A 16,358-nucleotide genomic window follows, 5' to 3' on the forward strand; every position below is an offset into this window, starting at 1 on the left:
GGGTTATTTCCTTTGTCTTAACATACGTCTCGTACTGGCTCCTTATTTATCAATAACATCTCGGGAAGGAACCCTCACTTCCTATCCTTGACATCGTGTTTGCATAATGTTCTGGAATTGTAGCTTATATGTAGGATTTGAATAAGCGGCAATCTCATTCCTTCCTCATTTTATCTAATTCTTCCTTTACCATTTCATAGTTACTAGAACCACTTAACTCAGACTTAATGAGACATCACTCCATATTCCCCCTTTTAGGGGAGTACTAAGATTTAAAGCTACGACGATCTACCTATAGATATTTTACCTATTCATCTTTGGCGTTCTTCCATATCATCGATGACCCTTACTTGCCTTGCGATAATCCTTATGTACCAAGGATAACAAAATTCCTTACTTACGAGGGTGACACCTAGTATAACTGGCACATATAGTTCCTTAAGCTTAACTTTGCTCACATTGCTTACTTCAGGGAAGCGTCTTCCTGAATGACCATTCTCTGAATTTCTCATGAATCTTCTTCTATTGTCCATTCTATTATCGTCGGAACACAATCTGAAATTCTCATGATGCCAACCATTATCAAATCACTCAGTCCCTAATTCATGTTTCACCAGCCCATACTGATTTTTATTACTCTGGGGTCTAACTTTTCCTTTTGGTAATTGCATTAGAGTCGCGAACTTATTTCTTGAAATGAGGATATAACTTTATGGCCTATACTCTTTTGTTGTCTCAAGGCCTGTCACCTCTCGTCTTTTCCTTCACTTGTCTATATACTCTGTAAGATTGTCATCTTTTTTAATCTACCGTTATTATTCATGTATCACATCCTACTCATAATGATTCATTAATTCTCTTCTTATTTCCCGCTAACTTCTATGTCTATCACTTTATTCTGAAAACTCGAACAAGACATTCTTCTGCTTTTACCGCCCCTTGCTCCATCCATTAGCTGTTCAGGTTGCCTGACATTCTTTCACTACTAGGGACGGGAGCCATACTTAGGTAATATTTATCCCTTCAAGGCTTTCAGTGCCTATCTTTGTCGTACTCATATCTATTGTACTATTTTAGAGTACACCATCTGGATGTCTCACAAGAAGATTTATGAGCACTTTTGCAATATCCTTTGGAAACGTCAACTAATACAAACAATCCATCCACCATTTTGGGTTACTCTAACCCCAGCCGGATCTGATATAATGTCCTCTTCTTAAACCATATATATTAGCTCTTATAGCATAACTAAGATTGTTGTGGCCAATTGTACATACCTCTGTTACTACTGAAGGTAACTCAAAAGGCTTATATTCCTCTGCCTGAGTTGTAAATACTGTTAACCTTCATTAACTGGGCGTCTCATACCCTTTTTTATCTTGCTTCTTGAAACTTGTATTTATCTTCTAAATCTTTCATTGTCTTTCACCATAAAGGTGGATAGATATTCTTACCTTAAGGCTCCTTATCAAGAGGTTTATACGTCTTAGTACACACATGATCTACTGATGACCTTACATTTACTTATCAGAAGCATCATGAAAAATCGAGTTCTTCTGACTCAACTCTTCCATATTCACATTCAATATTTTACCACCTATCTTTCTGGATGTAGGCATCGTTGCATTATGAATAAGATAAAGTTTAGGAAATTGAGTTCTTACAACTGAGCTCTACTATACCATCTAGAGTAAGAAGAAAGAGTGACATTCCTAAATGCCCTGTAGCCTTCTGCTTATAAGTGTGGTGCACGACACACCCATAAATAAGACTCTACTAGATACGGCTTGCAGACTTTCTGGAAAAGAAATGTTCTTATACCACTTTTATCACGACCCAAACCGATGGGCCGCGACGAGCACCCGGTGCCCTTGCTCAACCAAGTACCAACATACGTATTTTCTCATTACATCAACATGGGTAAATGGGACAGAAGGGCCGTACGAGGTAACAAGAATAAAATATGAGAGAACACTCAACCTAAAATGACCCAAACTGATATACTGACTTATACATATGATGTACAGTCCAATAAGGCCAAAATAATCACTCGTATACTGAACATAGGCCGATAAGGCCATACAATCTTTCATATACATGACATATGTCTACAAGCCTCTAAGAGTACATAAACATTATAAGGCCGGGACAGGGCCCCGACATACCAATCAATACCTATCTAAATCATACTAACCAATTAAGAACCTCCAAAGCAAATGGAGCGCACCAACATCTTCCGCTAAGCTGGTAACCTACTTGAAGGACTCTCAACCTGTCTATTGGGACCTGCGGGCATGAAACGCAATGTCCTCAGGCAAAAGGGACGTCAGTACAAATAATGTACCAAGTATGTAAAGAATGAAAATCAGTAAACAATAGACATAAGAGAAATATGGAGTAAAAGACTCAACATGTAAGTCTGGATAACTGTGTAAATCATGAAATACTTATAGTGTCATGCATATGCGTATAAATGTCATGTCGTGCATAGGTACATGTGTTCATAACATCATCAAGCATTTGAGGGCATCCCATCATACCATCTCGGCCACTGTGGGCAAATCATCAACGTATACCAGTTGATCAGGTGGTGGTGCATATATAACGTCGTAACCTTTTTCCATATCCCATATATATATATATAACGTTATCTGATCATGGGTTAATATACATATATAAATGAATGCAATGCATGAGCAGTACGTCAATAAAAAATTTCGGAATGTCATAAGACCATTATGCCTCTAATTAATATCATAAAATAGACTTTATCAACTTACATATTTTTTAGACCCATGAACAGACGATAGAACAATAAGACATATGGGAAATCAAGAATATACGCATATCTAGCATTTCTATGAATAGAGTTATTTATGGAAGTTGTGCATTTGCTCGTTTCGTTTGTGTCGTATGGATCATGCCAAAAAGAAAAAAGGGATAAACTTAACATACCTGAATTGATTCTCTTGACAATCCTTCCAACACATGCCAATCACGATGAAACATGTAACAACGGATCGGAGTAGCGAAAAAATCCGTATGATATTCTTGATATCAAAGCATGTTATTTCTTATCCGACTAATATTCACTCCATAATCTATATCTTCAAAAAATTCTTTCGGTCTTCATCTATCATGTCTTCAAATTTCTCCTAAGTTATATCATTAATAAATAAAGCAAACAAAGGTAAACAAGGACTCATTATGCATATTGGTGTTATGCCCAAAATAAAGTCACATCCAAAGACTTTGTAGAGAATGGTTTTTATGTGTTATGTCCAAGACAAAGTCTTATCCCAAAACTTTCTCGTATAAAGAATGATTTTTAGGTGTTATGTCCAAGATAAAGTCTTACCCCAAGACTTTCACGTGTAAAGAATGGTTTCTTATGTGTCATGTCCAAAACAAAGTCTTATCCAAAGAGTCGCAATAATTTAAACCTTTGCTGCCACAGTGAAACTTATCCAAATGACAATCCAAAATATTTTAATCAATTACTAATTTCTTAATTAACTTAGTAATTCCCCACTAATCCAACAAGTAACCAATTACCCACATAATTAAGAATCATCTGAAATAACTTAGAATACCACTCACTTTTAACACACTTTATATATCTTATAATCACGGTCATATGGTACCTTGTATGGCACTAGTCCATAAATACAGAGTATTATAGCTTGGATCGTATTTTATCCCCAAAATACCAAACTTCGACGAAACTCATTTTCTTTGATTTGCTTACTCTCTCTCTCCTTCATGAATTTACTCCTCACTTATTTGAAATAGCATAATGCTTATAATCTCAAAATAATCTCATTCCCGAACTTACATTGGTTTACTGATGATGAAACTTTAACATACGAAAATGCGAGATGTAACATCTCATTTCATAACTTCCATTAATTTATTTATGGCATACTTTCATGTTCGAAAATAGGGGTATAACATTTTAAAGCTTGAAAAGCATTACTTTTGCAGCTTAACATGTGAGTCCAAGTGGATATGCTAAAGTCATCCACTAAGGTGAGGATGTATTTGTGGCTATCATGGGTAGTTACATGGTAGGGACCCCATATGTCTATATGCAGCAGCTCAAACAACTGGGAAGTAGTGCCAGTTCTTTAAGGAAAGGGGAGTATGGCTTGTCTTGCCGTAGGGTAGATGGGGGAAATAAATGGTTGTCTTGGTGCAAATTTTGTAGGTATAGAGGATATTCCTCTCATTTTAACAAAAGGAACATGACCAAGCCTATTGTGCCACAAAGAGTTTATATCATGTTTATCAAACATATATGAAGACATATTCTTATGATTTAAAATGGAAGTATTTACAGGCTGTGAACTGTGATATGAATGAGTTGGACTAACAGACTCATCACCATTTATACTAGAAGTAGGAACACAATTGCAGAAAGAAATTGAAATAATAGAGGGCAAGGCAACCTTTTTACCCTTCAGATACATGGAACAGAGGTAATATAGTCCCTCTTTGCTACTACCAATCACTTCAGGCCTCTTCACTAAAGGGGCCTTCAACAGACAAGATGTATCGGTGAAGAATACAATACACCTAAGGTGTACTGCAAGGGAGTGGACAGAAATCAAATTATATTTGAATGATGGAACATAAAGGACCCTATGTAAGACAATGTTTGAAGAAAGTATCACATCTCCAAATTCAAGAACTTTTACTCTATATCCATTTGGCAAGCTTATCAGTAGAGGATAGGATAGTGTTGTGATGTTAGTGAGTGAATTTTTCTCAAAGGTCATATGGTTAGATGTCCTGAGTTTATGATCCAAAGGTTAGATTTTGATTCAAAATATTTGCATGAAGGTTTGTCAAAGTCAATAAAAGAAGTACAGACTACAATACATGTAAAGTTGACACTACCATTTGTGATATTGCTATTGCTAGAAGATACTCCTGTATTCCCCACTTAGAAATGCTGCAGGAATTTCAGTCCATATTGTTCTTTTGTCTAGTTAACATTCTGATTTTCATCATGTAGGCCCTGCTCATCTCCATTCTCATGAATCATATCAGTTGGAGTTCCATGTACATTTGCCATATAGCCTTTTCCTCTGTTGAACTTGTGATTCTGGTTATGATTTGGATTGTTCCCCTGATTGAAGGACTGATTATTGAGACGATTCGAGTTTTGATTACTGTATGAATTATTTTAGGGGTATCTATGTAGCTTGAATACTTTTTCCTTGTATGACCTGGTTTTTTACAATAGTCATAAAATGGGCGACCAATGTTGGTTGTGTAATGCGTCTTGAAGTTCCTAGCTCCAAGTGGATTCTGATGTTGTGGACTTGCATTCACATGAACTGAAGTAGACTCCAAATTTAGTTGATTATTATGTCTGAATTCCCTTTGCTTTTCTTCTTATATTAATAGAGAGAAATCCTGTGCTATAGAAAGCAGGGGCTTCATCATAAGTATACTCCCTCGCACTATTGTGTAGACTTCATCAAGCCCATTAAAAACTAGACAAGTCGCCCATCCTGTTCTGCCTTGTGCATAGTTTCTTTTGCTCCACACGTGCAGTTGCAGCTGCATTGAAATTTGGCAGTTGCTCCACAAGTCGCCCATCCTCTTCATTCATGTATAGTAGATGGTAATATCTAAGGATCCCTAAATAAGATCATTAATTTCCTTTTGAATCTGACATAATTTTGTCACGTTTGTTTAGTCATAGCAATCCTCTATTTTGATCCACAACTCAACTGAGTCATTCACATATTCAACACTATCAGAAATTTTCTTAGCGAGGAAATTAAGGATCCATGAGGTTGCCATGTCATCACACCTCTCCTACTGATGAAATTGAGGCGAATTAGGGCTAGGTTTTCTACATTCCTCATTAATAAACTCTAATTCATTTTTGACCAATAGGGTTCAGAACACACTTCTTCTCCAGGAACAATATCTATTCCGTCGAATGTAAGTGGTACTAAAGTCACTCTAGGACTGTTCAAGGATGAATGTAGAGAGGACTACCTATATCGATGACCAATTGGTCATTTCTGCTTGTCCCGGACGTAGTTTATTCAGTCTGATCGATGGCCATGTGCGAAGCTAGGATTTGGTGAAATTGAGGAGTGTATCAGTCGACTCAGTGAATGGATGAATCAATTAACTCGAAGATTTCTCAATTTGTGGGAAAATTGCAGATCTGGAGGAAAATCGCCGAAACCCTAGCGAGAAAAGAAAACAGATGAATTTGAGAACGAAGAATGGAGATACTGATAAGATCCGAGCTAATACCCAAGATATGATACCGTATTATGATTGTAAACAAGCTCAAGATAATTGAGCACCAATGGAGTTCTCTAGAATGTTTTCAGAGAATGAGAAGATATAAAAGAGAGAGAGAGAGCACCGATAAAATCTCTATGTATTTGGTATAATGAGAACTCTCTAATCAACTCTATTAATTTTCAAGTATATATACATGTTTACAACTGTACTACTCATATATATGTAAGCCAATTAAACTACCTAACTATACACACTAACTATACAAACAGTACAATGAATAAAGTGAATGGAATAATAATTAGTATACTCAATACCTCTTAATGCTAAAAGAAGCCCAAAAATATATAATTCAACTACTAAATTATTTTCACTGGTATTATTACAATCAAGGCAGGGTTATATTGATTGAGGGTCGGTATCTTTTGCTAGCAGTAAAATGATACCACGGGAAGTGGTAAAGATGAATGTGCGGGAGAAATTATTTGAGTGAAATGATTGTTGTTTGAAGTTTTTATGTTTTCTTTTTGTGAATGCACATAGTAGAGGTAAAATAGTGGGCAAGTAACTGTAGTCTTCAGGTGGTGTTTTTGAAAGTAGAGAGAATCAAGTGTTATTGTTAATTTAGAGGGATGTGGAACAGAGAAATAATGGTCAAGTTTGGACCATTTCAAAAAGCTCAGAGGAAATTTTTAACCATTCACATAGTATAACGGCAAATTTGATCTTTGTTTTCCCTGTAAAACGAGATGAGTTGTAAATATTTTTATAACGGAATAGTTCGGGACCCTCCTGAACTTGAAAGTTTTTGTTTAGTTCTCCCTTAAATTTTACATGGTCTTTAGTACCTCCCTAAACTTGGCAATTTCATAACCTCGACCCCCCGGACGTTGACAATTCACGGGAGTATAACACATGCGCCGCCATATGGATTTTTTTTACAATAAAAGTATATATTTTTACTTTTCTAAGTCCACCAACTATATAAATCAAGTTTTTGTGCTAAAATTTATAATAAAAAAAATTGAAACAATCTTATTTTGACTCTAATTTTTTATTTGGCTAAAGATAATAATATTTTAATCAAGTTGCTTTTACATATTTGGCCAGAAAAAGAAGGAATGCACAGTTAAGACATATTATCATTGCATCTAAAAAAAATATATTAAAAAATATGTTGTTGAAACTCCGTATATTTTACAAAATAATTTTTTTAGCTAAGAATAGTAAAATTCCGACAAAATTTACGAATTTTACTCTAAAAGAAAAATGTGTAGTTTAAATAATTAGTCATTGTATGAAAATGAAAATAAAAATACACAGTAATTTTTTCTTTCTGTAGAAAATATGCCATTTGAAATTCATCACTTTGGCTAATTTTTCTTCTTATATGGCTAAAATAAATGGAGTTTCAAACTAAATCTTATAGATTTGGATCGAAAAAAAGATAAGAAACACATAGTTGAAATATATATATATATTCATTGAATTTAAAAAATACAATTGGAAAAAAGTATGCAATGTATATTAAGAAAAAACAATGAGAAATACACTTGGAACAAATAAATAGTTATATTTGATTATGTGGCAAATAATATTTGAAAAATACTCTATTTGAAAGCTAATATTTTGATTGTTCTTCCTTCCATGTGGTTAAAAGAGAGTGCATTCACACTCTTTGTCACATCATCATCTAGGATGGTGATGACTATCAAATTTTTAAGTTAGGAGGTATTAAAAATCATGCGAAGTTTAAGGAGAAACTAAACAAAAGTTACCAAGTCTATAGGGCCCCGAATATTTTTGCCGCCTACTTTCATTAGAGACAAAGCTTTTTATGTTAGTGGTAAATCCGATCTCAATTATAAATGGATGATAAATTTTGATCATTTCATATCGTTTAGGGATATATTTGCACATTTTCCCCTCATTTCATCACTGATATAGAGTGACAGAATGACCTAAATGACACCTATACTTGTCCTACTTTGTCATGTCGGTCTCCAAACTTACCAATTTACTAATTGAACACTTACACTACTTCAAACCATGTATAATAAATGCTTATGATACGAGTCCGCCGGTGCGTGTAATACAATCTCCTACACGTAGGACGCCACGTCAAGAAAATTAAACAACGTAGGCTCCAGGTCATTTTATTATGGCCACATAAGAAAATAAAACAGGAAATGATTATTACCCCCAACCCCACCCACCCAAAAAAACCCAAATTTCCCCCTCATTTTATACTTACTCGCTTAGTTAGGGCTTAGAAAGTATGAATCATTTCTGTCTTTCCTATCTTCTTCGACAACAATGTCGGGATTTTTATGTCCAACGCCCACTTAAATCCTGTTTGCTTATGCTTTTGTCATAAACAAGGTCTGTTTTTTGTTTTTTGAAAATGAAGGAAAATCAATGGCGAACTGGGAGGGGCTCAGGGCTGTTGGTTATTTTTTTTTTTTATGTTTTTGAAAATGGAGAAAGATCAATGGCGGAACAGAGAAGGGTTGTTTTTTTTTTTTTGAAAATGGAGGAAAATCAATGGCGGAACAGGGGCTCAGATCTAAGAAAATTAATGGCGGAACAGAGAGGGGCTCTTTTGAAAATGGAGGAAAAGAGCATGTAGGTTTGCACTTAAGAAAATAACCTTTCAATTGAGACTCAAATCTATAATATTGAAGACAATGCAAGAGATTGGAGATACTGCCATGGCTATAAATACCGGTTGCAAGTCGTCACCTTCCGGGTTGCCCCGTCAAGTTACGGCTCCGATTGTTCCCTTGCCCTAATCAATTTGTTTAGAGACAGAAGAAAAAATTATCATCACAGCCTCAGATTTTTGCTACAATTATTATTCATTCTTATTTTGATGATTTTTTCTTCTTATTTTAATTATTTCTGGTTCAAAATGTTCATATTCACGCTCATTATCCGCGTGAATTACACTCACTTTGTCCAGCTCAATCATTATTTTGTCACATGTGTTTGATCAACATGTGTTTGATCAACGGTTAGAGGAGTTTAAATAATAGGTTTTGATCAAGTTAAAGTGTTTGGATGAAAATAAGTGATGTTTAGGAACCGACATAACAAAGTGTTATAAGTATATATGTCATTTAGACCATTGTGCCGTATGGAGTAGTTTATCTTTGACTGGATTGATTGGACATTTGGGCTAATTTTGCAGTTAATGAAGGAATATTTTGGTTAGCCTCTAACAACTTTCCAACTCAATTAATTGGCACTTCATTTACGACCCTTTTCGGAATGATTTCGTGTATCCTGATGATAATTTCTTTAAGAAATTTAACCAAATTCCATCTTTTAAGACAGTGTTAAATCCGTGTGCCAAAGTCAAGTTTAAAATTTCTTGTACTACTCATCAATGCCATCAGTGGTGAACATGGGGATTGCTTTTTGATATGTCGACAAAAAAAAAACGCGTAAACCTTTAGGTCTATGCTAAGGCACTACACGTGGAGAAAAGAAAAAGGCTAAAACACTGCACACGGCGTAATTCTTTGCTTGATGACTTTGGACATAGAATTAATAGTCTTGATCGGAAAAAAGATCAATTCTTGAACATAGTAATCAACGTTACCTTTAAAACCTATATATACAGTCTAATTTTTTGAAAAAGAGTGGTCAGTTGACCACCTTTTAGGATATGTAGCTTAGCCCCTAGTTACGATAACAACTTGTTTGGATAGTTGTTACCTGTTATATTATATCGTATTATTATTTTAAATATGATATTTATTTTGATTGTTACTTAAATTTTATTGTATTGTATCGTTAATTCCATCGTTACATAACAACGAAAAATGTCACTTTATGGAGCGTTCGATTTGGTATGATCGCATCGTTACCTTATTATTTCCTCTCTTATCTTGCCCTTCCTTATTATTAAATAATCATATTTTATCTCTAACCCAACCTTTTTATATAATAATTTTACCTCGTACCTTACTTTTTCTTTATAATATTATAAGTTTATTTTTCATATTGTTAGTGCATGACATCATTAAACGATGATAAACAATACAATCTATCCAAAATTATATACATCAAAATGATACTCCCTCCGGTCCACTTTAAGTGAATTTTTGGCCTTTTTTGTGATCCACAATATTTGATTTTTTCATATGTCAAAAAGGAATTAACTTTTCTTTCCAAAGTTGACTTGGAGTAAAGAACCTAGGAGTAGTTTGTTATATTTTCAATGAGCAAATTAAGGTTAAAAGATGAATTTCTTAATATGTATGAAAAAAGCCAAAAAATTACTTAACAATGGACCGGAGTAAGTACAATATAATATGGTAGAAATACTATATAATATATTATGAAACGATACATAACAACCCTCCAAACAAGTTGTAAGTATAGTGCTTCAAAATACTAATCTACTTATGTATTAAATCACTTAACATTCAATTTACATAGAGTTTAAGTTCTACGGGACAATATAAAATATTTACGCCAATAAAAATCTTTAAAAAAATAATTGCAGAATAGTAACCTATCATATCAAGTTAAATTACATTAATAGTGTGATTAAATATACTAATATTGTAAATTTTTTAATAATATTATCAATATAGTTTAGCATGTGATAGAAATTTGTTATAGTAGTATTTTTATTAATTAATTTTTGTGATAAAAAGAATTCCTCTATAATTCTCTTATAAATGATTTATTTTTATCTTCAATGCACATAACTCGTACGTTATAACTAAATATCCTGATAAATATCTATCTATTAAATAAACACAGTTGACGGCTAGAGAAAAACAAGCGACCTGTCAAAATTGATCAAATTACACGGAGTGTGTAAAAGAGATCAATCTCACAATTTTTTCCAAAGTGCAAATTTGAAGGCAAAAATTCAGGATTTTTTTTTCAAAAATAAGAGGCACAAGGTTTTCATGATCTTCAATTGACTATTTTTCTGGTTTTCTTCAACTCCACTAGGTGTGAACTAGTGTACAGATCTAATTTGAGTATATTATATAATATTTGCATAGAGCATAAAGATCTGCTCCGGTCCTTAAATCTAGGATATTATACTATTAAAAAGGTACTGCTCCTCTCGTTCTATTACCATTCATCTCTGCCTTTTCTGCACTTTTTTATATAAATAAAGAACTTTCTTGGATCACCATCTCTTCATTCCTTTTACAACCAAGATTGGATCATATTCTCACTTCTCATCTTGACCGACATTTTGATTTTCCGTTCGTGGGTGTAAGATTTCAGATCTCTTTATTCTCTTAACATTCTAGTCTTATGCTTTCTGGATTTTTTTTTTCTGACTTCAGTTTTAGCACAGCTTTTATCTTTGTCAACTTTTGGTTTGTGTTCAGGTAATTTAGGATCCGGTCATAGTTGAATGTTTGGTGTGAGTTCAATTTTGTTTTGCTTTTTTGAGTAAAGAGATTTCATATAGTTGACCCCAACTAATTTAAGAATTGAGACATATTTGACTGATAAGTTTGTAAGATTCAATTTTCTGTTGATTTTTGAGTAAAAAACTTGTCTTTTAGTACCATTTTGTGGGTTTAGTGTGATAATGTGTACTCTATTGTATTGAGACATATTTGATTGATTGGTTTGCGTTCAGCTTTGTGCTGCTTTTTGAGTAAAGACTTTGTATTTTGGTAACCTTTTGTGAGTTATGATGTGGACTGTATTGTGGAGTGGTGTAATGTGGGGTTTTTTATCTTTGGCTAAGCAGGTGAAAAATGGCTCAGATTCTGCTCCATGGAACTCTCCATGTCACGATCTACGAGGTCGATAATCTGCAAAAAGAGGGAGGTGGCCACTTCTTCAGCAAGGTATACATATGATCTATCTGTTCTTAATCAACTTGGATTTCAAGGGCATCTTATTCAATTTCAATTTTTGTTTCCCTTATGCGTTGCCTAGATTGAGTGTGAGGTATGAAAGAATGGATCAGTTGTTCCAAAATTAGTACTTTTTTGAATGGCTAACACTCTTAAACAGCGTTATTAAAAGTCAGAGCCAACATGATGCAAACCAAGGGGTAGGACATATCAACATATTGGATGCTAAAATTAGTATTTTAATTGCGATTTGGTTGTTGTAGCATTATATTAATATATGCTTGGTAATTGTTTAATTTGTCATAACATGTATGCTTCACTTCTCACTTTTCGCTTCAAGCCCCACGAACCTTGTCCATTTTTTTTTTTTTCACTTTTCGCTTTAAAAAAACATTGCTCTTAGACCCCTTGTGCAATGAGCTTAATTGAGCTAAATATAAGTTATGGCACTTACAAAGAGTGTAACTTTTCCTAGCTGCTAAGTTATAGTGAGATTCTTACACTAATTCTGGACTTAAGTAGCTTCCTTGTCAGACCTTGTGATTACACCTAAGCCTTTTCTTAAAACACCATAAAGCCGTCGCGGATTATGAAACACAGTCAGTTGGATCATATAAAGGAGTCCATGATTCACATGTATGCTTAAGTTAATTTTAGCATTTTGGCGATTTCCTGAGGTTAAATAACCTAGTAGAAGGTAATTATTGGTTACAACTATCTGCTAAAACGGATTTTGTTGATTCTCCACTTCTCTTTCAAGTATCAACATATGGAATGTATACTTTGTAATGAATCTGATTCTTTAAATTCCTGAAAGTCAACAGCACACAAACATTTGCTTGTGGAATATGGGCAAGCATAGTTTCATGATACAGAATCAAAAAAAGAATCCGGCAGTTCTATTCTACCATATGAATAACCTAAGTTTAAAGCTGCTGGAGAAATTTACCCATGCCCTATCTTCTTCAGAAAAACTTCTACCCAGTGATATGCACAATAGATTTCTTGTGCTAATTGGTCTCTTCGTTCATCCTCTCTCCTCTCTTTGTTCTATAGTATGATGAATCTAGAGATTTGAGATTCTTGAAAGTACTTAATCTCAATCATTCTACTGTTGGAAAAATAAAGCTGTTGTACAAGGATCCATCTGGATATTATGTGTTTGTGTTGCCAGATAAAATCTACTATTTAAGTAGGAGCAGGGTACAAGGGTGGGCTCATACACTACTGACTACACTCTGAGTTCAATGTCATAGTCCAGAATTTTGGGCACCTCATATTTCAGCTAAAAATATGAACTCCTGAATCTTTTTCATTAACATATATAAGTCTCTGTAATTCTCTGACTATAGAGTATATGCATTACTAATAAAACATAGACAGCTTTTCTCTTTTAATGTAGCTATATGTTTAAGAACTGTACTAGCCATTTTTCTTGATACAAAGATTTCGTCGGAATTCTAATCCTGATTTGGCCAGAATAGAGTCCTTCCTGAGGAAATGATTGCCCCTTTTATGACAAAATTTCAAATCTCATTGCAGATAAAGGAACATGTTGAGGAGACAATTGGTTTTGGAAAAGGAACTCCTGCAATTTATGCTACAGTTGATTTGGAAAAGGCTAGGGTTGGAAGAACCAGAAAGATAAAAAATGAACCAAACAATCCAAGGTGGTATGAGTCTTTTCACATTTACTGTGCACATATGGCTTCAAATGTTATATTCACTGTCAAAGATGACAATCCCATTGGTGCAACCTTAATTGGAAGAGCTTATGTACCAGTTGAAGAACTTTTGGAAGGGGAAGAGATTGATAAATGGGTTGAGATACTGGATAGAGAAATGAATCCTATAGCAGAAGGTTCCAAAATCCACGTGAAGCTACAGTTTTTTGATGTCAGTCGAGATCCTAACTGGGCACGTGGCATTAGAAGTTCTAAATATCCTGGTGTCCCTTACACTTTCTTTGCACAGAGAACAGGATGTCGGGTTAACTTATATCAAGATGCGCATGTGCCAGACAATTTTATTCCTAAAATCCCTCTCGCTGGGGGAAAGTATTATGAGCCCCACAGATGTTGGGAAGATATCTTTGATGCTATTACTAATGCAAAGCACTTGATATATATTACTGGCTGGTCAGTGTATACTGAAATAACCTTGGTGAGGGACTCGAGGAGGCAAAAGCCCGGAGGTGACATTACACTTGGGGAGCTGCTCAAGAAGAAGGCAAGTGAAGGTGTTAAAGTTCTTATGCTTGTTTGGGATGATAGGACGTCCGTGGGTTTGCTGAAGAAGGACGGTTTGATGGCCACTCATGACCAAGAAACTGAACAGTTCTTTCAAGGTACCGAGGTGAACTGTGTCCTCTGCCCTAGGAATCCTGATGACGGCGGAAGCATTGTTCAAAGTTTACAAATTGGTACCATGTTTACGCATCACCAGAAAATCGTGGTGGTGGACAGTGAGCTGCCCAGCGGAGAGTCGGAAAAGAGAAGGATTCTGAGTTTTGTGGGTGGTATTGATCTTTGTGATGGGAGATATGATACACCTTTCCATTCACTTTTTAGGACATTGGACACTGCACACCATGATGATTTCCACCAACCTAATTTTCCTGATGGAGCAATTACCAAAGGTGGACCAAGGGAGCCCTGGCATGACATTCACTCTCGGCTTGAAGGCCCAATTGCTTGGGATGTTCTGTTTAATTTTGAACAGAGGTGGAGAAAGCAGGGTGGAAAGGATGTTCTTGTCAACTTCAGAGAGCTTGATGATATTATAATTCCCCCATCTCCAGTGATGTACCTTGATGATTCTGAAACATGGAATGTTCAGTTATTCAGATCTATTGATGAGGGAGCTGCTTTTGGCTTTCCTGATACGCCTGAAGATGCAGCAAAAGCTGGTCTTGTTAGTGGGAAGGATAACATAATTGATAGAAGCATCCAAGATGCTTATATTCATGCTATTCGTCGAGCAAAGAATTTTATTTACATTGAAAACCAGTATTTTCTTGGAAGCAGTTATGACTGGCAGAGTGATGATATCAAGGTAGAGGACATAGGTGCTTTGCATGTCATTCCAAAGGAACTTGCGTTGAAGATTGTAAGTAAGATTGAAGCTGGGGAAAGGTTTACTGTTTATGTTGTGGTCCCAATGTGGCCAGAAGGAATCCCCGAGAGCGCTTCAGTACAAGCAATATTAGATTGGCAGAGGAGAACGATGGAGATGATGTATAAGCACATTGTTCAGGCCTTGAATGCTAAAGGAATAGAGGAGGATCCCAGGAATTATTTGACATTTTTCTGCATTGGTAACCGGGAGGTGAAGAAGAGTGGAGAATATGAACCTTCTGAGACCCCAGAGCCTGATTCTGATTACATGCGAGCTCAGGAGGCTCGACGCTTCATGATCTATGTCCATTCCAAGATGATGATTGGTGAGTAATGGTTTGCAATTTTAGTTCCATCTTATTATTTGAAAAAAATAGTACTAACTTTATTTCTGAACAGTTGATGACGAGTACATCATAGTTGGATCAGCCAACATAAACCAGAGATCGATGGACGGTGCAAGAGATTCTGAAATAGCTATGGGAGCTTACCAGCCTCATCATTTGGCTACAAGGGAACCAGCTAGGGGTCAAATTCATGGTTTCAGAATGGCATTGTGGTACGAGCACCTTGGTATGCTCGATGAAACCTTTCTACATCCAGAAAGTGAGGAATGTGTGACCAAGGTGAATCGGATGGCTGATAAATACTGGGATCTGTATTCAAGTGAGAGCCTGGAAAGAGATCTGCCTGGTCACTTGCTCCGCTACCCCATTGGAGTGGCCAGTGAAGGGGATGTCACGGAGCTACCAGGAACTGAGCATTTCCCCGACACCAAGGCCCGTGTTCTTGGTACTAAATCTGACTACCTTCCTCCTATCCTCACTACATAGGTGGATTATTCACGTGTTGACTTGTTATGCGAAGTGAGGTAACGAACTCATATATTACTTCAGCTGCGGTTTGTTGTGGAATAATACACGATAGTTACTTGTTTTTTAACATTCCTGTTGGGCATTTTGTTGGACAGTGCACTTGAGTTTGTATGAGGTTTCTTTATGTTGACTGGTCTTTATTGTAGTCCACTCTTTAACATTTTACGTTCGTGTTTTGAAATGCGATTTCGAAAACTAGCCCTGTAATGCTTTCCTCGAGTTTTTATCCCAGCTCCATTTGTGTTGAA

General features: G+C 35.5%; 1 protein-coding gene and 1 pseudogene across 4 annotated transcripts; one reads left to right on the forward strand and one right to left on the reverse strand.

Moving 5' to 3' along the window:
• The window catches only part of LOC107782015 (uncharacterized), a 45,992-nt pseudogene extending 40,915 nt beyond the window's left edge, over positions 1-5,077 (reverse strand).
• Positions 5,078-10,988: 5,911 nt separating this feature from the next.
• LOC107782014 (phospholipase D alpha 1-like) lies at positions 10,989-16,358 on the forward strand. Of its 4 annotated transcripts, none has more exons than XM_016602847.2 (4): positions 10,989-11,520; positions 12,011-12,110; positions 13,662-15,561; positions 15,635-16,358. In XM_016602847.2, exons 2-4 carry the CDS (start codon positions 12,018-12,020, stop codon positions 16,066-16,068), a joined length of 2,427 nt encoding a protein of 808 aa, XP_016458333.2. In that variant the 5' UTR covers positions 10,989-11,520; positions 12,011-12,017; the 3' UTR covers positions 16,069-16,358. The 4 variants fall into 4 exon arrangements, with proteins under 4 accessions (XP_016458333.2, XP_075075060.1, XP_016458334.2 ...); XM_075218959.1 differs by having other exon boundaries at positions 11,038-11,195; XM_016602848.2 differs by having other exon boundaries at positions 11,051-11,353.

The sequence above is a fragment of the Nicotiana tabacum genome, chromosome 8, assembly GCF_000715075.1.
Source record: "Nicotiana tabacum cultivar K326 chromosome 8, ASM71507v2, whole genome shotgun sequence".
Lineage (NCBI taxonomy): Eukaryota > Viridiplantae > Streptophyta > Magnoliopsida > Solanales > Solanaceae > Nicotiana > Nicotiana tabacum.